This window comes from Polypterus senegalus, chromosome 11, assembly GCF_016835505.1.
Source record: "Polypterus senegalus isolate Bchr_013 chromosome 11, ASM1683550v1, whole genome shotgun sequence".
NCBI lineage: Eukaryota > Metazoa > Chordata > Cladistia > Polypteriformes > Polypteridae > Polypterus > Polypterus senegalus.
The window spans coordinates 46,185,440-46,208,923 of NC_053164.1; the positions used below are offsets into that span (position 1 = coordinate 46,185,440).

At 40.3% G+C, this 23,484-nt stretch overlaps 1 protein-coding gene across 1 annotated transcript in view; it reads left to right on the forward strand.

The window, feature by feature from the left end:
- The first annotated feature begins 675 nt into the window (after positions 1–675).
- Positions 676–23,484, forward strand: part of LOC120539755 (aspartate aminotransferase, cytoplasmic-like) — a 40,306-nt gene continuing 17,497 nt past the window's right edge. Inside the window, exons 1-7 of the mRNA XM_039770135.1 lie at positions 676–861; positions 5,749–5,930; positions 11,300–11,423; positions 19,493–19,605; positions 19,694–19,798; positions 21,976–22,126; positions 22,800–22,965. Coding sequence (XP_039626069.1) covers positions 744–861; positions 5,749–5,930; positions 11,300–11,423; positions 19,493–19,605; positions 19,694–19,798; positions 21,976–22,126; positions 22,800–22,965 — 959 coding nt within the window. The 5' untranslated portion in view covers positions 676–743. The remainder of the gene's footprint in view (positions 862–5,748; positions 5,931–11,299; positions 11,424–19,492; positions 19,606–19,693; positions 19,799–21,975; positions 22,127–22,799; positions 22,966–23,484) is intronic.

Consider the following 23,484-nt stretch of genomic DNA (forward strand, 5'->3'; position numbering starts at 1 on the left):
CAGTGTTTTAACGTGTAATTAAATAAAACTTATTATTTAAAAAAAAACTTAAAATGGCAAGGTCCAATTTGTACAGAAATGAACTAAAAACAACGATCATTTTACGGGCTGCACGCTTGAACTGGATTATGTGGGCTGGAAAATGGAAAATGAAAGGAGAGATGGATGGCTGGGAATCAGTGGATCTGCTGTAGCTGAATTCAAAACAGTTCATCCTGATTGCCGTAGAGGTGCCACCCTCTTGGGATTCTTACCCTTGTTTTAAAGTGTTAATCAATCGATTGTGTTTTTTTGTTTTCCGTTGTAGTTTTTTAAGCAGTTTTAGATGCTACACGTTTGCAGCAATTTGTTCACTCCCAGTATTAAGCATTTCAACTCACGCTGAATGATGCGAACACGAGATCACGTGAACAATGCTCCCGTGGTTAGAAGTTTATATAAATCAACTGGTTACTCTGTCGTGATGTGCCCTACGTTTACACCAGACCTGTAACACTCGAAGTGGTCCAGTTATCGGGTCATTTTGTGTGCTGTTCGTCGGCCTTTTCCGACAGCCTCTGCCTGCTTCCCGATCAGCTTACTCGCGCGCTGCCTACCTGGTAGCTGTTGCCAAGCAACTACGGTTGTAAACAGAGAGCGCGGGGAGGCTTCTTCTGGTGTCAGACTTAATACTGATACAGAACGGCTAAGTCATAAGGTCATAGATTATGCGGATATAAACATCAAGCATCCAGCAGAAGACAATGTCGGCTCTTTCGGTGTTTCTGGACACCCCCACTGCAATTCCCGGCGAAAATGGCAAACTTCGTGCTGCTTTTGGGATGGACAGACAGCCCGGAAAGGTGTTCCTCTGGGGCGACGGTAAAACGAATCTCCATCGAACTTTGTTGCGTTATTTCTTTCTTTGTACGAGTTTTCAAAAATAAATAAAAGCGGGAACCCGAAATGCTGCCATAAACAGTAGTAATTACGGTTATTTGCAAAACAGCTCAAATTTTTAACAAAAACGCGAAAGCATTACTCAACAAATGGATGGGCAGTCCATCCGCCTCCACAAAACTCAACCAAACAATTGAAATTAGCCCGGTTAGAGTAAGTCTCGGTAGTCGCCCATTAGTAAACTACAGTCCTACGCCGAATCCTGCCTTGCGCCCGATGCTGCCAGTATGTGCTCAGCTTTCTTCGAGTCAGGGCTGGTAAAGGTGGTAAGGTAAATGGATGTACCGCACGGCACAAGTGACGTGGCTCAGTGCTTGAATGTGCTTGGCTATAAACGGGTGTTCTGAGTATGGGAAAGGCGCTATATAAACAAAATGCATTATTATTATTCTTGACTTTAACAACTACTATTTGGATAGCTTTTGGCCCCAAGACCATATCCTGGGTTAAGCAACTCCTCAAAATATATGGGCGGATGAAGTAAAACGATCAAAGTAGTGCAAATATTTTTTGAACGCTTGCCCTCCACCTTAAAAACATATTGTATACATTATCTTTGCTACTATTAAGTCAATTAAGAAATGCAAGTAAGAAATTCTTGTGCAGTAATTAACAAAGATATTTGCATGGAAATAGTCTAATTAGAAGAAAATGATTGTAACTTTGTGCAGTGGGCTGGCGCCCAGCCTGGGGTTTGTTTCCTGCCTTGTGCCCTGTGTTGGCTGGTATTGGCTCCAGCAAACCCCCGTAACCCTGTGGTTAGGATATAGCGGGTTGGATAATGGATGGATGATAACTTTATTTATTTAATTTTCATGTTTAATGATCATGTATATTTTTTAACATTTTCATCCATGCATTTCCTTACCCATTTGAACTGAGGAACTGGAGCCAATCCCATTAGGCGCAGGGAAGGAACAAGTTTTGCATGGGGTGCCAGTTATACTCACATTCAAACCTGATGGGCCACTTTAGAGTCACCAATTAATCAAATGGGAAAATGAAATCCCAGGAGAAAACTCCATTTAAACACCACAAGAACATGCAGACTACACACAGACAGCATATGGTTACTGGTTTTGACTTGACTTTATTAAGTGAATAATGTATTATTTAACATCTTGGGTTGAATTTATTGTCATACTTTGCCTTTACTCTGCTTTTCATGTACATATATGGTGCTCAGTAAGAAAGACGCTTGTTCTTATTATTTGCAGACCATATTTCAAAGAGTCATTATGAAATATCTATACCAATTAAGTATAATGACCCTGTCTTACGCTGTATTTATAATAGTATTTCACCTTCATTACTTTCCAAAGACAGTAATATATTCAACAGACAAAGAAAGGAATGCATTAAACTAACAAAGAGTACGATAACATCAATAACAGTTACATAAAAAATATTAAAAAAAATATTTAAAAAATTAATCAGCTACATTTTGGTTAAGACGCTTGTAATATCCTAACATTCATTTACAGAAGCTTGCTAGTACTCAGATTGTGAGACATTTTATGTAATCTATCTACAGTGCCTCAGTGTTTGTCCTGTTTTGTCGCATTACAACCTGGAACTAAAGTCAATACTTTGTTCAGCCACCATTTGCTGCAATTCCAGCTGCGAGTCTCTGGGGGACTATTAGCTTAATACATCCAGCTATTGGGATTTTTCACCCATTCCTCAAGGTAAAACCGCTCCAGATCCTTCAAGTTAGATGGGTTGTGTTGATATACAGCAATCTTCAAGTCAAGCCACAGATGACCAGTTGGATTGAGGTCTGCCCTTTGACTACGCCGTTTCAAGACGTTTAAATGTTTTCCTTTATAAACCATTCCAGTGTGGCTTTAGCAGTATGTTTAGGGTCATTGACCTGCTGGAAGGTGATCCTTCATCCCAGTTATAAATCTCTGGCAGACTGAATGAAACAGGTTTTCCTCAAGAATTTCTCTGTATTTAGTGCCATCCAGCTTTCCTTCAGTCCTGAACAGATTTCATGTCCCTGCTGATGGAAAACATCCTCACAGCATGATGCTGCCGCCTCCATGCTTCAATGTGGAAATGGTGTTCTCTGGGTAATGAGTGTGCATCACACATGGCATTTCTGATGATGGCCAAAAAGCACAGTTTTAATCTCATCTGACCAGAGAACCTCCTTCCATGCTTTTGGGGAGTCCGACACATGCTTCTTGGCAAACATTTTTTTCTTATTTTTCTTTTTTTCTTTAAGAATTGGCTTTTTTCTGATCACTCTTCCATAAAGCCCCACACTGTGGAGTGTACGGCTTAAAGTGGTTCTACAGTATGGACAGATACTCCTGTCTCCGCTGTGGATCTTTGCAGGTCCTTCAATGTTATCCTTGGTATCTTTCTTTCATCTCTTATTAATGCCCTACTTGGCCGGTTTATAAGTTTTGATGGGTGTTCTACTCTTGTAAGGTTTGTAGTGGTGCAGTAATCTTTCCATTTTGTTATAATAGATGTATTGGTGCTCTAAGAGACATTCAAAGGTTGAATAGTTTTTCATAACATTTCCCTGATGTATACTTCTCCAAAATGTTGTCCGACCTGTCTTCATGTTGCTTGCTTAGTGGTGTTGCAGAATCTGGAGCCTTTCAGAACAGGTCTATTTATACAGACGTCATGTGACACTTTGATTGCACACAGGTGAACCCTCATCAATTAATTATGCAAATTCTGAAGCAAATTTGTTGGGCCAGATCTTATTTAGGGGTTTCATAGCAAAGGTGATGAATGTATATGCACTACTGGTAACATGAGGCATTGCCTGCAGCCAATTCAGGTTGACCAGGTAGTCCAGCTTATCCAAATGTGCCATCACATTAAGGTCTGCTGTGTTTCCCAGCACAGTGTCAAGAGCATGGAAGAGGTACCAGGAGACAGGGCCATAGAAGGGCATCTACCCAGTGGCAGGACCAATTGTCTGCTCCACTGTGTGAAGAGGAACAGGGGGAGCACTGCCAGAGCCCTACAAAAAGACCTCCAACTGGCTATTGGTATGCATGTTTCTGACCAAACTGTCAAAAATAGACACCATGAGGGTGACATAAGGGCCTTATGTCATCTAGTGAGACCTTTGCTCACTGCCCATTACTGAACAGCTTGATTGGAAGTCGCCAGAGAATATCACAATTGGCAGCTCCGCTATTGTCACTCAGCTCTCTTCACAGATGAGATCACAAGTGACAGACATGACAGAGTCTGGGGACATTGCGGTGAACGTCATGTAGCCTGTAACATCATCCAGCTTGACTGGTTTGGTGGTGGGTCAGTGATGGTCTGGGGAGGTATATCCTTGGAGGGTCACACAGACCTCCACATGCTAGGCACTGGTACCCTGATTGTTGTTTGGTGCTGTTAGATGAAATCCTCAGAGCCACAGTCAGACCTCACACTGGTGCAGTAGGCCCTGGGTTTCTACTGGTGCAAGACAATGCGTCCAGAGTGTGTAGGCAGCTCCTGGATGACAAAGGCATTGATGCCATTGACTGGCCCACATGTTCACGGACCTGAATCCTATTTTCAACCTCAGGTGTGTTATGCATCGGTGCATCCGACTCCACCAAGTAGTGCCGCAGACTGTCCAGGAGCTCACTGATGCACTCATCCAAGTCTGGGAGGAGATTCCCCAGGACACCATCTGCCGTCACAGGAGCGTCCCCAGATGTTTTCGGGAGTGTATACAGGCACATGGGGGCAATATTCACTACTGAGTCACGTTAATTGTTAGCTTGTGAGATCAGCCTGTGATTTTAATTTTTGACTTTGATTTTCAGTATGATGTTGAATTCAGCCCACAGTGGGTGAGTGATTTTGGTTTCCATTGACCGTTGATACATCATTTTGTTTTCAGCAAATTGCACAGTATTACTCAGTAAAGATTTTCCACTTGAATATTTAATTCATTGAGATCTGATGTGTGATTTTAGTGTTCCCTTAATTTTTTTGAGCAGTATGTATAACAGTATACAATTATGTACAGTATGCAGTGGACAAATATACCTTATGTTACTATAATTTGCTCTTTGTCCGGCACATGTTTCCACTTGGCATGGTCAAGAGCATCCTCTGGGACAATTCCGATGTGCTTCATATTGTCCTTAATTCAGTCCATCCACTGGCTCTCCAGTCAGCCATGTGGTCATGTGGGTTGGGATAAAGTGTGGTTTCCACTAATGAGTCATTGGCACTATGGATGGCATGACCATACCGCCGGAGCCAAGCCCCAGACATCTTCCCAGGAATGGGTGCAACGCCCATCATCTGTCAGACTCCCTCATTCATGACACAGTCAAGTCATGTGAGCCCTACTGACCATTGGAGCATCTTCATTTTCAGGTGTGGAGGAGCTTCTTGTGTTTCACGTTCGCTGGCCAGCATTCACATCCGTAAAGGGCGACTGGGCGAATGACTGCTTTATAGGTTTTTACGTTAAAGTAAATGGGCGTCTTGCAGTCTCCTCCCTTTCAGCGAGGCCATATTGGCACGTATTGTCATCCAAGGAAAGTATCAAGCAAAGGTATCGAAATTGCATAGTCTTCTAAATGTTGTGGCCATCTGTCCGTTTGAAACATAAAATGACACCAGAAATGACATCATCTGCAAAACAGGAAACGGTTACAGAAAATGATATATGTAAAAAATCACAACTCTGATATCTATGGTCACAGAGTCACCACTTTCTGTAAATGTCCCATAAAAGAAGGAATTCCAACCTGTGACTCATCAAAATAATTCTGTTTTTTAGTACATTATTTTAAATATTTTCTCTTAATCTCTTATTTTCAGAGTACCTGGGAGAAGATGGGGAGTGTTTTGTGCACCCTGTGATTAGAAAAGTCATTCTGCAGGTGGTGAACGATCCTACCATGACAACAAGATATTTGCCCCCTTTGGGGCTTTCAGAATTCACAAGGAGTGCAACAGAGTTGGCGCTGGGCAAGGGTAGTCCGGCTATTGTGCAAAATCGGGTAATGTCTCTTATAGGACCTGCTTCCCTACTGTCACTTTAATATTTTTTTGTTTTGTTTGTGTTATTTCAATGGAACATTTAAATACTCCTTTTATTGCAATCAGTATGGTTACTGTTTGTGTTGAAAGGGGCAGAAAGTGAAGCCACGTTTGGTTCCTTTAGAATGTGAAAATGAGACAACTGAATATCTTTGTAATGTCATTCAACTGGTAAATGCAGAATGAATGTAGCAAAACCGAATTATTTTGTTGCTGTATATCACAACAAATTATTTAGTCACACTTGCCTTCAGTAAAGCAGATAAATATATAGCACTGTTTAAAGTCCCTAAGGACACTTGAAAATGACTTTTAATGCTAATTATCTGGTCAGGTATTGTTTATTTGCTTATGACCAAAACTATATATAGCATTAGGACAAACACAAACAGGTAACAAGAAGGTTTTTTTAAAAAACAAAAAAAACAAATTGTATTTTATTTATCACTTACAATTATACACAGCACAATATGTAGTGTAAATGCTTAGCTGCTGAATTACAACACAGTACTTTAGAGGAATATAAAAAGATAATAAATAGTAAATGAACTGTATAAATCAATAAATATTAGTATGTACAATGACAGCATTATATTAATGCTATAAAACATATAAATAAATAAATAATATAACAGTATTAACAATAGAGCATGATGTAACCCAGGGTTCTCAAATTCCGGTCCTGGAGGGCCACAGTGGCTGCAGGGTTTTCATTCTAACCCTTTTCTTAATTAGTGATCTGTTTTTGCTGCTAATTTGAATGAATTTTGAATTCATTTTAATTGACTTGTTCTTGTAAAGTCAGGCCCCTTAATTGTTTCCTTTTTTCTTAATTAGCTGCCAAACAATATTGAGATACAAAATGAGCCAAAACATCACCAGCATACCGTGTCCATCATAGAATATCTGAAAATAAAGAAAGATGAAGGTTTCAGGAATGTTGATCTGCTCTGGTCCTCAAAACATTTTAGCAGTGCTCTTAGAAAAGAGAAAATCCACAATTTCAGAAATGTATGCTGTTGCACAATGAGAGAAACAACAAGTCATAGAATTGAAGAACGGGTTTAATTAATAACAAGAATCGACATCTAATTAAGCAACTGGTTGGACTGAAATTGCTTGGAGTTTGAGGCCCTGACTTAGTTGGTCTTCTGTTGGCTCACTCACTTCACCTTTCATTTCTGTTTGGGTGCCATTGAATTAAAGAAATGAAGCAATTCAGAGGAACAATGAAGAAATTCAGCGGGACAAACCTTAAAACCAAGTCAATTAAAATTAATCCAAAAGAAGTCACTAATTAAGAAAAGGGTTAGAATGAAAACATGCAGCCACTGCAGTCCTCCAGGACTGGAGTTTGAGAATGCTGATGTAGCCCTAGGCACTGTCCTCGTTTAGGGATGCGGATTGACTGGACAGAAGCTCCTCATCAGTCTCTCTGAACTGGTCTTCCGGCAGTGGACTGTGTTTCCCTGAATGCAGCATGGAGATGAGGCCATTGTTGGGTATGGCTGATATCTCAGATCAGTTTCTTTGCCCTGGTCACTTTGCATAGATGTCCTGGAAGTTAGAGAGTGCACACCCACAGATGTGTTCTGCTGACCACACCACTCTCTGCAGAACCTGGCAGTCCTGCAGTGTGCAGTTTCCAAACCAGACAATAAAACATCACGTCTGGATGTATAGAGATTCTGTAGTATGAGGGTGGGCAGCCTAAAATCTCATACACGTTTGAAGTGGGAAAGATGTTATCATGCCTCCTTCACCAAGGTGTCAGTGTGCTTGCACCAGGTTGGATCCTCTGTGATATGGACACTGAGGTATTAGCATTTGCATCAGAATGCAAAACTGAAGCAATTCATCTACAGCTGGTACACTGGTGTATAATGTTCGAAAAGTTGTTCTGTGGTAGATTCTTCCAGGCATCTTGCATGATTTCTTATACATAAGTCAGTTTTTCACTTCGGCTGCTTTTTTGTTCTTTTCCCTACCCAAGTGATCCGGAAAGGCTTCAGTTATGTTGAGGTCAGGGCTCTGAGCCCTGTTCGTGTTCCATTTGCAGAATACCTCTCCAAGTAGATCTTCATTTTGTTTACAGTGCATGTGGGTTGTTATTGTGTTAAAAATTATATTGCTCCAGTAAGTGTCTGCATGATGAATCAAAATCTGTTTATTTTTCACAGTAATCAGTTTTTAATTGATTTTGACCAAATCCCCTACACTGTTGGATGAACTGCATCCCCAGACCATGAAACAGTCTCCACCGTAGTGCACAGGAGACTGCAAACAGTTATTAATATCCATCCATTATCTAACCTGCTATATCCTAACTACAGGGTCACGGGGGTCTGCTGGAGCCAATACCAGACAACACAGGGTGCAAGGCAGGAAACAAACCCTGGGCAGGGCACCAGTCCACCGCAGAGCGCGCACACACACATACCAAGCACACACTAGGAACAATTTAGAATCGCCAATCCACCTAACCTGCATGTCTTTGGATTGTGGGAGGAAACCAGAGCATCCAGAGGAAACCCAGGCAGACACGGGGAGAACATGCAAACTCCACACAGGGAGGACCCAGGAAGCGAACCCCACTGTGCCACCGTGCCATTCTCGCCAACTCTACTTTTGATGTGTTGGACTTCTTTGTGAACCAAAAATTCAAAAACTGAACTCCCTGCTCCCTATGATTTTCTACCACTCATTGTTTCTCATTGTTTTATGATCTTTCACATACTCCAATCTCTTCTGCTTGTTGCCTCTTAGCTGCAGCTTGTCCTTTAAGACTTTCTCATATGGCTGGAGCTTGTGCCGGATTTTTAGCACCTTAAGGAAGTGACTTTTAAATTACCATTCAGCAGATTTAGACCCCTTCTGGGTCTTTGGCTGCAGTGTCCATTACTAAACTTGCTCAGTTCCTTTAAATTTCTTTATGACTGCAGGGGATGCATCAATTATTTGCCTCTATTTGTGTCATGTTGTTTTTTTTCCTTCATCCTTTATGCTTGTCCTTTTAACTTTTTTTTTTTTTTGTATTTTTAGTTTTTCCACCATTTTATATGGTCAATATCATTCTGATTGTGTAGGAGCAGGGGACACCATTTCATTTAGTCCTGTCAGGTGCTGCAGTCATGTGAGAGGACTACGAACGTCTTTAGCTAGCCACAGCTTTTTGCAGTGGCATTAGTAAGTTATTAGCTGCCTCTCTAATGCCATTTTCTAGAAAATTTTAAATGTATTTGGCCCATTTGGGAATTTTTGTTGAGTACATTTTATGTCTCTTTTTGTGCACTTTTACTTTAGAATCTTTGATTTTTAAAATTATTATTTGGGATATGATTTTGTATTTTGGATAGTATTTTTGACTTGATAAATATAATCATACTTTCCTATCTCAGAGTCTCAAACCACCTTTTCTGGTGAGGGTCACGGTTTCAGTTCATTATTCTTTGTTCATTTCTTGTTCCAGAAGTTTAGACAGAGATGCTGAAGACAAAGGATGCACTCCAAGGAAAACTTTGATATCTCAGTCAAACATATTTATAATTAAACTAATTTAAAAAATGCAACCTCAAAATTCATGATAAACCAAGTTATTAGCTGTGCCTTTAGAAAGCTTACTGGCTTCTCTTTTAGGGGGCAATGCACTGGCTTTAACATTTCTAGAAGTGGCCCATGCCCACGGTCCTCTCACCTCTCATTAGAACACTCTAGACGAGAACAGGCCATTCAGCCCAACAAAGCTTGCCAGTCATATCCACTTATTTCTTCCAAAAAAACATCAAGTCAAGCCATTTTAGACGATCTCTTGGTCTCTTGAACGTAGTCTTTTCCAGACCTCTCCTCAAAGCACCCCAATATTTATGATTACTATCGAATATACCCATTCATTTGTTAAATGACACCAGTAACACGCCTTGTTCAAAACATGGAATGGCTGCAGTGCCTCCAGGAGAGGTTTGGAAAGCTACCCTGAGATGCTCTAGTCATCTTTGCTCACAAAATATTAATAGATTATTGGGCAACAAAAGAAATTCTAATTACTGTACTTTGTTATTAAATGAATGCTTATTTTACTTTGTTCTAATGTTGTATGGTCTTTTCATAAGCAGATAAACAATTACTATCTGGTTACCTAACTGAAAGATTAGTTTTCTTCAGTAGCTTTTGCACCATAATATATGGTAATGTGCATAAAATATATTTCACAACAAAAGTGTCACATAAATGACAGAACACCATGATTTTTAAAATACATGTTAATCAGCAGTCCTTCACTACTGACCTTGATATTGACATTAAGGGAAGGTGCCGTATGACGTTACTTAACGGATTTTGAATTTCTGTGCCTTATTCCCCACATGCCTGCGCCACAGCACTGCTTCCCCTTGATGCCTATTGAGTCATGTTACGTCTATTCCTTTTCGCAAGTCACCCACTTGACCTTCTCATCACAGATCTTTAAAGCTTTTTTTCATACCTTTGTCAGCCGTCTCTCACTCTGATATACCATACTGCTTCTCACACTTCAATGCCATTGACTCTCCTTCAAGTTAAAATGAAAGACAGCTCAAGAGTCGTTCTGTACTTCTCTCGTCTTTGATACCATTGTTGATTCTGAGCCTTCACTTAAACTCAAAATGATGGTGTCGCAAATCTTCAAGTTTAGTTATTGTATTTTTAGCACCTCCATCTACCCATGGTGTGATCCTTCTTATTCCAGTGGTTAGTAACAGGGTGCACTGGAGGAAACACAATTGTCTCAGTTGTGATGACTAAAGCCACTTGTGCAGCCTCTCCCTCCGGACATTTTGCTCTTTCATCCACGCACTCTGAATTCCACAACTGCATTCACCAAAGAAATCTGAGGTGGAGAGGCCATGTGTCCGCGACTGTTGAACACTAAGGGTCCCAGTTACTCTCATGTCCATCCATGGGTAGGCACAGTATGTTGGTAAAGTAACTGCAGTGCGCATGTGCCACAGGCACAATACCAAACAGAGAAGTAGAATAGAATATTAGACAAAGACAACCCTTACTGTAACATGTTCCAAATATTCTCCTATGTTTATAACTTTGATTAGATCATCTTTGAAATTTTAAATCAGGCTTTGATGTTTTAAAAATTGCCTTTGAATGCGGCCTATTAAACTTTCTTGTGTACAGTATATACTGCACAGTACTATACATTACCATTTTTATCTTTTCTCAAACTTGCTTTACTTCATTTTTCTATGTTATCATCCTGTGTTTGTTTATTCTGGTAAAATAAGAAAAACGTTTCTGCTATCACACCATGTTGGTGACAATGTCTGTTTTCTTTCCAAAGACAGGGGGAGTGCAAACTCTTGGTGGGATTGGTGCCGTTCGTGTAGGGGCCGAACTGTTAAAGCATTGGTACAATGAAGGTGGCTCCCGGCCTTGGGTTGTCTATGTTCCTGCTCAGTGTGATGGTAAGTTAACTTCATACACCAGAAGAGATTTTTTTTTTATCTGAGGTAGAGTGGTTTGTTGTTTTTTTTTTTTTTCTATTCTACATTTATCTACAAATATTTCACTAACATAGCAATGAGAAGTTGTGTGGTTTAATGAAAGTCCAAAATCATAAAGCTTCCTGATGAAGCTGAGACCTTAATTGTCATTTGGTCTCCATTCACTTAATAGCTTTTTCTTGATGTGTCTTTTGTCCTGAAAACAGGGCGTTTAGTTTGCATTTGTTCCAATTGTGTATTAAACTTTTGGTTTGATCTATGGATAGCTCCATGTTTTATTCCAATGGATTTTGGGGCCAATACATTTAAACCAACTCCTTATTTCATTAGGTGGCTTTTTCTGATTTTCCTGAATAGTCAGGAAGAACACCGCAATGTGTCATTTAGTTTGCTTGTTAGTTAGCAGTTTTATTAATTCAAAGAATTCAAATAAAAATGACATTTTAACAACTGGAATCAGAAAAATGGTGCATAAAATGAAAGATATTAATAAAAGGTAAATAAGCTGTTTTATATTTGACTAGAAACTGACACTGTGGAATAACAGTTTAATTGTGATAGACGTCAATTCTTGAACTAAAGGACATGTCCTACTGTGACTGGCTAAGAGAGTTAAAGTTCTTTAGACAGAATACAGGAAGCACTTCTTCATGTAAGGTGTTGTGGGTATTCATGTGGTAGAAAGGGATACTCTGATAGCCCTTAATAAGCACTTGTGAAGAGTGCTATGCAAACCTAAGTTGTATTTTATTATATTGTAATAAATACTTGGAAGATATTAGGAAATCTAACAAACTGAATATGGGTGGCACTTAATACGGTTGTATCTTAGAGATTCAAGGCTGGTGGGCTGTCAAGAGGCAGCGTCTGTTAAAACCCATTGTGGCACTTCTTGTGTGATTTTGGGCTATACAAAAATAAATTGTATTGTTTTGTATTGTTCTGTATTGTATCACTGCTGCCACACAGTAAGGAGTCCAGAATTCACGTCCCGTCCCCCTCTGCATGGAGTTTGCATATTCTCCCTTTGTCTATGTGGATTTCTGCCCACTGTCCAAAGATATGCAGGTCAGGTGAACTGGCGACACTAAACTGGCCCTGGTGGGTGTGCGTGTGTGGCGAGGGGAGTATGTGTATGTACTCGCCCCGTGATGGACTTGTGTCCTGTCCAAGGTTTGTTCCTGCCTTGTGCCCTATGCTTGCTGGGATAGGCTTCAGCCCCCAACACTCACAACTGATGACTATGGTCTGGTTAGAAAACTACTAGACCTGACAAACTGAAAGGACAGAATGGCCTCCATAATGTCTTATGTTCTTACTTAAAAGCAGTTGTTGGTTGAAAAGAAAACCTACAGTCTTCGACATTTCTTAGAATTATAGCACTTTTATTCATTTGTATTTATCGTGCCATGCTCCAAAATTTATCAGAAATGCTTTGTGCCTTGAAGCCTTCAATGGCAGATTTAATGAAATGTTAATTGCTACATCATATCCATCATGTATTTACTTCTACATTGAATTATTCACATGTGGATTTGTTTGTTCTTTAAGCGTCAGACACTTAGTTCTGTAAGTAAATCCAAACTTTGCACCATTATACATTTTCATCAACTGTAAGTACTTTTTAAAACATACATGTAAAGTCTTCACCGAGATATCCCAATCAGTACAACTGCATAACTAACACTGCAGCCCCACTGATGGGCATACTTACCATTACTTTTCACGTCTCTTTCCTTCTGCTTGTCTGAGCAGGTATCATGGCTATTTCTCAAAAGATGAGGAAGGTTCATTCACCTCAAATGTTACATTTTTGTTGACCCAAAGGCGTTAAGTTTAATTTGTAAGGTATGCTTGTGCCTACATGTCCTCTCCTTTACTGTCCTCTGCTCTCTTCTGTTCCCCACTTTTCATAGTCTGCTTGCACCCAGCAGAACGAGACTCCATTTAAATATGAAAGCTCAAGTACAAGGCATTTTTTTCAACATGGCGTAAACATTTTTTCATTACAAGCTGTTTTGATTTCTGTCAGTGTGATTGCAATTAATTAAAGCCGCATCTCCAGGGCATCCTTGACACAGTTTCTTTGGTTCACAAAATTTCGTTCCTATCTGCTGGTCTAGTAGTCCTGCCAACTGCTTCCTAGGAAACAGTTCTTTTAATTATATCCAAAACTAATATTCAACACTTTTCTCTTCTTTTTATTTTTATTAATATACACTCTTAGAACCCCTTCTTGTGTCTGTCTTTTACATGCTCAGGTTTAAGTGTGTTGTATTCTGTGGTTAGCACTGCTGTCGTATACTTCAAGTGTCTTTGAGTGCATTTGAATCTCAGCCCCGGTTACTGACTTTGTTGTTTTTGCATATTCTCCTTGTGTCTCTGCTTTTTTTGCCAAGTTCTCTGATTTTCCTCCCTTATTCTATGTGATAGTAAATCGGCCCATTCTGAGTGAGTGGGAGTGTTTGTCTGAATCTGCCCTGCAATGGACTGAATTATTGAATGTGTAGATCAGGGGTCCCCACTGCTGTCCTGGAGGGCCGCAGTGGCTGCAGGTTTTCATTCTAACCCTTTTCTTAATTAGTGACATGTTTTTGCTGCTAATTAACTTCTTTTTGAATTAATTTGATTTAACTTGTTCTTGAAGACTCCGATCCCTCAATTGTTTTTTTTTTTTATTTAATTAGCTATCAAATAATAATGGGATACAAAATGAGCCAAAGCATGACCAGCATTCTATGGCCATCATACAATATCTGAAAATAAAGAAAGATGAAGGTCTCAGGAATGTTGATCTGCTCAGGTCCCCAAAACATTTTAGCAATGCTCCTAGAAAAGAGAAAATCAACAATTTCAGAAATTTCTGCTATTGCCCAATGAAAGCAGTAACAAGCCATAGAATTGAAGAGTGGGTTTAATTAATAACAAGAATCGACATCTAATTAAGCAACTGGTTGGAGTGAAATTAATTGGAGTTTAAGATGCTGACTTAGTTGGTCTTCTGTTGGCTCACTCACTTTAAGTTTAATTTCTGTTCGGGTGCCATTTAAGAAAAGACATGAAGAAACTCAGGGGAAGAGATCTTAAAAAATAAGTCAATTAAAATTAATTCAAAAGAAGTTAATTAGCTGCAAAAACAGGCCACTAATTAAGAAAATGGTTAGAATGAAAACCTGCAGCCACTGCGGCCCTCTAGAAATGGAGATGGTGACCCCTGGTGTAGATGGATCAAGAGTCTGCCTGTTTATTCAATTTATTATAATCTGGCTTGAAATGCTTGTTACAATAGTGACTAGTTTTAACAGAGTGTAACAGTAGGTGGAAGTCTATTAGCAACCCCCACCTTATCTATAATGAGGTCAAAGCATTGTGATCAGCATTATGGATCCCAGGGAGCCCATTTTTGCACATTTTTCATAAGTATTACTTGTTTTGGACTCATTACAAATTTTTATGAATGTGCTGATGTGCCATTTTGTGTTTTTAGGTGGTTTGTAACCATTTCTGTATTGTTGTGGTCACATAGTTTATGGTCTTACATCCACTGCTGGTCACATGACATACAGTGCATCCAGAAAGTATTCACAGTGCATCACTTTTTCCATATTTTGTTATGTTACAGCCTTATTCCAAAATTGATTAAATTCATTTTTTTCCTCAGAATTCTACACACAACACCCCATAATGACAACGTGAAAAAAGTTTACTTGAGGTTTTTGCAAATTTATTAAAAATAAAAAAACTGAGAAATCACATGTACATACAATAAGTATTCACAGCCTTTGTTCAATACTTTGTCGATGTACCTTTGGCAGCAATTACAGCCTCAAGTCTTTTTGAATATGATGCCACAAGCTTGGCACACCTATCCTTGGGCAGTTTCGCCCATTCCTCTTTGCAGCACCTCTCAAGCTCCATCAGGTTGGATGGGAAGCGTCAGTGCACAGCCATTTTAAGATCTCTCCAGAGATGTTTAATCGGATTCAAGTCTGAGCTCTGGCTGGGCCACTCAAGGACATTCACAGAGTTGTCCTGAAGCCACTCCTTTGATATCTTTGCTGTGTGCTTAGGGTCGTTGTCCTGCTGAAAGATGAATCGTCGCCCCAGTCTGAGGTCAAAAGTGCTCTGGAGCAGGTTTTCATCCAGGATGTCTCTGTACATTGCTGCAGTCATCTTTCCCTTTATCCTGACTAGTCTCCCAGTTCCTGCCGCTGAAAAACATCCCCACGGCATTATGCTGCCACCACCATGCTTCACTGTAGGGATGGTATTGGCTTGGTTATGAGCGGTGCCTGGTTTCCTCCAAACGTGACGCCTGCCATTCACACCAAAGAGTTCAATCTTTGTCACATCAGACCAGAGAATTTTGTTTCTCATGGTCTGAGAGTCTTTCTGGTGCCTTTTGGCAAACTCCAGGTGGGCTGCCATGTGCCTTTTACTAAGGAGTGTCAACCGTCTGGCCACTCTACCATACAGGCCTGATTAGTGGGTTGCTGCAGAGATGGTTGTCCTTCTGGAAGGTTCTCCTCTCTCCACAGAGGACCTCTGGAGCTCTGACAGAGTGACCATTGGGTTCTTGGTCACCTCCCTGACTGAGGCAATTCTCTCCCGATCGCTCAGTTTAGATGGCCGGCCAGCTCTAGGAAGAATCCTGGTGGTTTCAAACTTCTTCCACTTATGGATGATGGAGGCCACTGTGTCCATTGGGACCTTCAAAGCAGCAGAAATCTTTCTGTAATCTTCCCCAGATTTGCGCCTCGAGACAATCTTGTCTCGGAGGTCTACAGACAATTCCTTTGACTTCATGCTTGGTTTGTGCTCTGACATGAACTGTCAACTGTGGGACCTTCTATAGACAGGTGTGTGCCTTTCCAAATCATGTCCAATCAACTGAGTTTACCACAGGTGGACTCCAATTAAGCTGCAGAAACATCTCAAGGATGATCAGCGGAAAAAGGATACACCTGAGCTCAATTTTGAGCTTCATGGCAAAGGCTGTGAATACTTATGTACATGTGTTTTCTCAATTTTTTTTATTTTTAATAAATTTGCAAAAATCTGAAGTAGACTTTTTTCACGTTGTCATTATGGGGTGCTGTGTGGCGAATTCTGAGGAAAAAATGAATTTAATCCATTTTGGAATAAGGCTGTAACATAACAAAACGTGGAAAAAGTGATGCGCTGTGAATACTTTCCGGATGCACTGTATTTAGTCATAAACCCTGTCAGGGATGCCAGGGGCGATGACTTGAGGGACCGGAAGAGGGCGTGCGCCCACCTTGGATCACGTGGGGGCCGCCACCCTGGTTGCTTTGGAGGCCATGGGTTGAGGACATGGAAGCCCAACCCTGTAGGGACCCGTGGTCACCGCCAGGGGGTGCCCCAATGCCTTGGGAACCTTGGACCTCAGCGCTTCCACCACACCAGGAAGTGCTGGGGGGAAGAGAAGCAGAGACATCCAGAGTGCTTTTGGGAGTACAGCCGGCACTTCCGCCATGCAGGGGCGTGTCGGCGGATGATTGCCGGGGAGCACCTGGAGGCATATCCGGGTGAAGAAAATAGGGGCTGTCTCCCTTCATTCGGGGAAATAATTGGGAGTGGAGTGGACTGAGCTAGAGGAGAGGGAAGGAGGCGGTCTGAAGAAGGCATTGTGTGGCCAGGACTTTGGGAACTTTGGGGGTTTTGTGGTGCACTTTGTGACTTATTATTGTAAATAAACGTATTTGTGGGTGACATGAACGTGTCTGCCTGTCTGTGCCCGGGCTCCATTCACAACCCCTAACCCCCCCAACATGAGACAGCGGCAGGTATTGGAATTCCAAGAAAATAAAATCTAAATTCTATAGTAGTATTGGTTAGGGGAAAATAAACTCAAGTTAGTTTCAACTTTTATGTTGATCTTGTGCTTTGTATTACATTGTCAACACTAATCAATTTTCATGCTGTCATGAACTGGGACAGCCCCAGTAAGTTCTGAAAGTACTTCCAGAATCATTATAAACATAAAAAGGTTTATTTCTACAAAATGCTCAGAGGCACAAGAAAAAGGCACCATGGAATACAAAAGGCAAAAGGCAATGGCCTGTAATAGAAAGTCAATCCAAAGCAAACAAGTCTCAATAGAGATATTTAGAGGATAACTCAAAAAATCTGGAGGAAAAGACACCAGTCCTCACCAACTCCAGAGTGCATTCACAATGAAACAATGAATCATATGGTGAAATTTCAGTAAGTGAGTGCAGACTTGATACTCACTGTTTGCCTGTAATGCGTAGACAGCACTGATTTATTCATTACTAAATATTCATTTTTTTGCACCTTGCAACAGCCCTTAAATCTCAAAAACTCTTCTTCTCTCTTCTTAACCGTACTGTAGACCATTATTGTTAGTGCAATGGGCTCTTTCAGTTTGTCTTGCCTTTGTAATCAGTAAAGCTCAAGGACTGTCACACATTAACTTAAAACACTCCTTTTTTATTTTAATACTGAAGGTAACTTTATATTGGATGGCCTAGAATAGGAAATGTAACAGTTTTATATGTTTATGAAATGACCTTCAACTTAAAACAAAAAAATATCCACTTTGCTAATTTGTTGTTAAAAGCCAATCAAATGAATAATTTTCCAAGTTTATTCTATTCAGTTTGACTCTCCTTTGGATATAGTGTTTCTGGGGTATTGCAGGAGAACCCTGTGATATAGCGGGTCCGCGGCTCTGAAGGAATGGCCAGTTTTAAATAATCGCCGCACTCGAGGCTTAGAGGGGGTGTTGTAATATAGCCAGAACAGTTCCCAGGAAAGATGCGGGCATGGGCGTTTCCACACTGAAGTGCACGGGTATTGGATCGCCTGTGTCCGTTATTGATGCCGGGAGCTGGTAATTGCCACACCTGTGCCACTTCCCCATTATAAATAGGAGAAAGGCGAGTGCAGAGAGGAGATCTAAAAAAAGAGAAGGATGGAGGTTATGGGAGAAGAAGGCTGGAGAAGGAGAGCCAGTGCAAGCAAGTGAGAGCAGGCTCCCTAAAGGTTGCATGCAGCTGGTAGGAGAGCCCCTAAGGAGGAGTGTTAGGCCGACACTTGGGGGGCAGAATGAAGCGGTCACTCCAGCTGAGCAGTTTGGAGGAGCTGGTGTGACCATCAGAGTGGAAGGTCTCGCGCTGGAAGGCAGCAGCAGTCAGAGAGGCTTGGGAGAGTTGAGCCCCAGTGTGAGCGTCCCAGCCACTGGGGAACCCAATTCTCGGTCCGGCTGGAGCCCTATGCAGCTGGGGAATGGAAGGCAATTGGACCAGAGAAGAAGGCAGCTGCACCTGCAGATAGGGCAACTCCCCTGTTGCAGGGCCCGTATGGGAAAACCAGGGGAGCCACCAGGTAGAAACAAGAAAGCACCAGGTTTTTAAAGAAGGGACTGCTTCCAGCCAGTATTTTAACCTCATTTTTAAATGGAATTATTTATTAAGATTTTATTCTCCACTTGTTGTTTTAATGGATTATTTATTTATGGGAATTTTGGAAACTGCACTGCACTATTTTGATCACTGTTTGGTTTTGACTGTTTTAAATAAAAACACTTTTGCACTTTGCACCTTTCCCTTGTATTATTTGGTCCTCATTGTCCAGCTCATCTGGTTACATTACCAATGGTGTCAGGTTCAAGAGGCTTTCAAAGGAAAGATAGGAGCATGGAGCAACACCAGCATCATCACAAACCCATGTAGTTTGTTTTTTCTTTCTGGCTTGGCCATTAACTTGATGAGGATTTTATGTTTCTAGGTTTTAATTTAAAAAATAACATTGACAAGGTCTGTAATTTTTGTTTGAGTTGGTATGTTTTGTGCGATTGTTATGACATTACCATTGAATTTCCATGGCCATGTGCTGGTGGAGGCAAATTTTATGGTAGATCTTTGAGCTCTTACCAGCCTAACTGAAATCTCCATTGTGAGGTGGTAATACTTAGCTAGAATACACAGTCCAGCAAGACAGATTAACTGATTACTCTGCTGGCTTTGTGTTATTCATTTTTCCAGAAGCTGTGGTGAGCACACTACAAGAGACAAAGATAAAGGATATTCATTCCTACCCTTACTGGGACCCAGAGAAGCGGTGTCTGGCACTTGAGGAGATGTTGCATTTCTTGGAGGTACTTAAGAGATGTCATTGCATGTCACAAGGCTGATCTTTCCTTATTCATTTTAATGTTATTTTTCTATCTTGGTCTCTTGTTGTAGTCAGTACCAGAACAATCCATAATTGTGTTGTACACCTCTGCGCACTGCCCCACTGGAGCCGATCCTACACTGGATCAGTGGAAACAGATTGCTGATGTCATGATGGTGAGTTAATGGAATGGTTGATTTTCAAATGCAGTCAGTATTACTCCTTTACCCACTTTACATGACACCTATTTCTACAACGTTTTAGCCAGGTTTATGGATATGTTACTGCTCATTTAAATAGGTATATGTGCTTACATATGTAAATGATTGATGGTTACACACTTTTCTGTTTCTATAATGTATGCCTATATCAAGGGGTGGAGTGGAACTGTCTCTCAGCCCATGATACAGACCAACCCACCCCCAGTCTGGGGGAGAGGGGTAGTATTGTTACTAGGCCATTATGATAACTAACAACAAAAGAAACAAGACATGCAACTCCTAAATTAGTTGTCTCTTTTCTGTCATATTGCATGCACTTGAGAGTAGGTAATCCACCTGAAGCTTAGCATGTTCAGGCCCGGCCAGTACTTGGATGGGAGACCATCTACGAAAAGCTTAGGTTGCTGCTGGAAGAGCTGTTGCTGAAGTCTGCATTAAGCCCTGTGGTCTTAATGTGGATCACAAAGCCCCAATGCAATAAAGGAGATACTGTGCTGTTAAAATGACGGATAATACATAAAATTGAGGCTCTGACTCTCTGTGGTCTTAAAAGATCCCAGGCCATCTGTTGTAAAGAGTAGAGTGGTATCCCGATGTCCAGGCTTAATTGCCAACCACGGCCTAATCATTCTGGCCCCCTAATCATCCCCTGTCCCTTATTGGCTATCTCTCTCTCACCACTTCACCACCTAATAGATAATGTATGGTGCAAAAATGGCTGCCATCGCATCATAAGGTGGATGCTACACATTAGTGGAGGTTGAAGTGGCCGACTATATGAAAAGCACTTTGAGTAGTGAGAAAAGCTCTATATAAATATAATGAATTATTATTAATATTATTCTTTTCAATGCACTTATGTAGATATAGAAACAATAAATTGCCATGGTCAAGAAGATTGCGTTGTAGAACAAAGGAAACCTGAGCTTTGTACCCTTGATTGATAATTCTAATCTCTTTTAGCACGTCAGCAACACACTCTGTCTTGGGGATTGTTAGGGGTGAGAGCAGAAAAACAGATCAAGATCTTTGGACTATGGTTGTAGCTTCCTTCTCTATATTTGGTTCTTTGTATATGAAGTTGGTTGTTTGTGCTTTAAAAAAGCTTCCTAATATGTAGAAGAAATCTGAACTCTGTAATGTTTGGTTGGCTACCTAGCAGGACACTAACAGTTTAAGAAAACCTGAACTTAGCCTGTGTTATTGTATACAGCGCCAGTTGTTTTAAATCATCAGCTGTTGGTATTTTACAAATCTGTTACAATCTAGCCATGGCTATTTACTGTACTGCTATGGATCTAAATAAATAAAGGTTCTTTCTGGAACCTTCATGTGGATGGGTCTTTTGGGAACCAAAAATGGTTTCCCTATAGTATCGCTTTGAAGAACCACTCTGACACATTTATTTTTAAGAATGTAGTGCTGCTGAAGTCATGAACTAATGCTATGCTGTAAAGTTAACAAATGATACCTTTTCTCACCTGTTCTAAATAAAGCTGATATTTCCATAAATTACGATGCATCCTCCTCCAGAGCCATTTTTTTATTCAATTTTTGCTTTCTTAGCACCGCCTTTCTTTTTTACTTGACCTTTAGTTTCCATTGTGAAATGGTAAAATGCGGGGAGTGGGTTAAAAAAATGGATGAAAGGATGGATGGTTAGTTTTTGTTTCACTCTCATGGAATTGTACCATTTGGGGAGGGACTATCTCTTTATGGGTTTGTATGTGTATTTTTATGAGAATTAGGGAATTTAAGGTTGTGCATGGAAGCTCGACCAGCCTGGAAACATTGCTTCAGGAAATCTCCAGGTGCTCCCAATGACCACTCTGCCCCTACCTACATCTGCTTAACTCCTCTAAGTGTATCATTAATGAAGTGTTGTACAGAAAAACTTGGATTAGCACTCTGGGTCTAAAAGTGGAAATGGATGTTATAAGAATGAGCTAAACTGAATTGTGCATACAAGCTTTTAAAATGTCTAAAACTTACTATTAGTTTTATCAATAAAGATCTCACTGACACACTCAGTTTGAACAGTCAAGACATGATGCAAATAGAGATGAAATCATTTTCAATTGAAATGATGAGGTCAGCATGTTCATTTATTTATTTTTCTCTCTTTCTCTCAGAGGCACAGGCTATTCCCTTTCTTTCTCCTGCCGTCTCAAGGTCTTTGCTCAGGAGACCCCAATGAAGATGCAGCCTCACTGCGCTACTTTGTTTCTGTCGGTTTCGAGCTTATCTGTGCGCAATCTTTCTCTCAGAATTTTGGACTTTATAGTAAGTAACTGCAATAGAACACTGTAAGTGTCCACATTATAAGAAGTAGTGAATGTGAAGGCCTGAGTTTTGCAAGGCTTCATTACTCAAATACACACACATATGTTAAACTCAAATTGGTTAATAATTTTCATTGTTAAAGGAATACACCACCCAAAAATTACAGTATATTTTTAAGGTGTTATGTAACCCATATAGTTTCTAGTGGTGGCAAAGAAAATGTTAATTTCATGTTTTCATGCAGAATGGAGAGAAGAAAATGAATGATATTCATGTTGCATAATCCACATGTCAGTTATCCATCTGTATGCTCAAAATGTACAAATCAATATTGCAAATTTAATATTGTTTAATAGTTATTTCGAGAGTAACCTGCATACAACATAAACAAGAAACCAAATCCTCAGTGGAGCCACCTTTTGAACTGATGACCTGCCTTTCTGTCATATTCATTGGTCAGGAGTCCTGTCTTCATTTTTGGCTGGAGTATTCCTTTAAGCTGTCTTTTTATTTTGTTGTGTGAGAATACATAAATACAGAAGATAAACATACAGTAGGAAACATCCAATAGTACTTGTTTGTTTATAATAGAAATATTTCTGTCAGTTTTTTCTCTAATGTAATTGTATTCTCATATGTTGGGCCTCATTGTTTGTTCTCTCTCTTTCTTTAGATGAACGGGTTGGAAATCTTATTTTGGTGCTCAAGGACAGTCCCACCTTTTTGTCTGTTCAATCCCAGGCTGAGAAGGTTGTCCAAACATTGTGGTTTCGTCCCCCATGTTGGGGGGCAAGGCTGGTCACTATCATACTTAATAATCCTGCCCTTGTGGTAGAATGGTAAGTAATCAATGCACTTTTCTCTCTGAAAAGATAAATACATAGTTTTGAATTTGTTTTAATTTATTGTATTTTGTTCAGTTCTTTACCAGAAAAAGTTAATGTTTGTGACTGTAGTAACCATTTGATTAAGTCAAGAGTGAGTGAATGTATTCAGCCTGAAGGCTGGAAGAGGAGCAGGTTGTTCAATGTAGAAATGGTACTCACACACAAAAATGTTGCATACACCTGTTTCCACACACACTTCAAGATGTATAAAAACTAAACTTAACATAAAGCCTTGCACAAATTACCGCAGCCTCAGACCGTGCATACACTAGTATCTGCTCGATTTTACAATTGGGTGGCACTCAGCATCAAAACAATGCTACTATTTCTGTTTTTTAGATTTGCATCCATGACACAGGCTTTATCAAATGCTCCAAAATTAATTGTATATCTTTTACAAATTTAAAGCCCTTGATTGTAATCGTTCTGTAACAATATAATGATGCATGGATTGGCCAAACTGTTCCAACT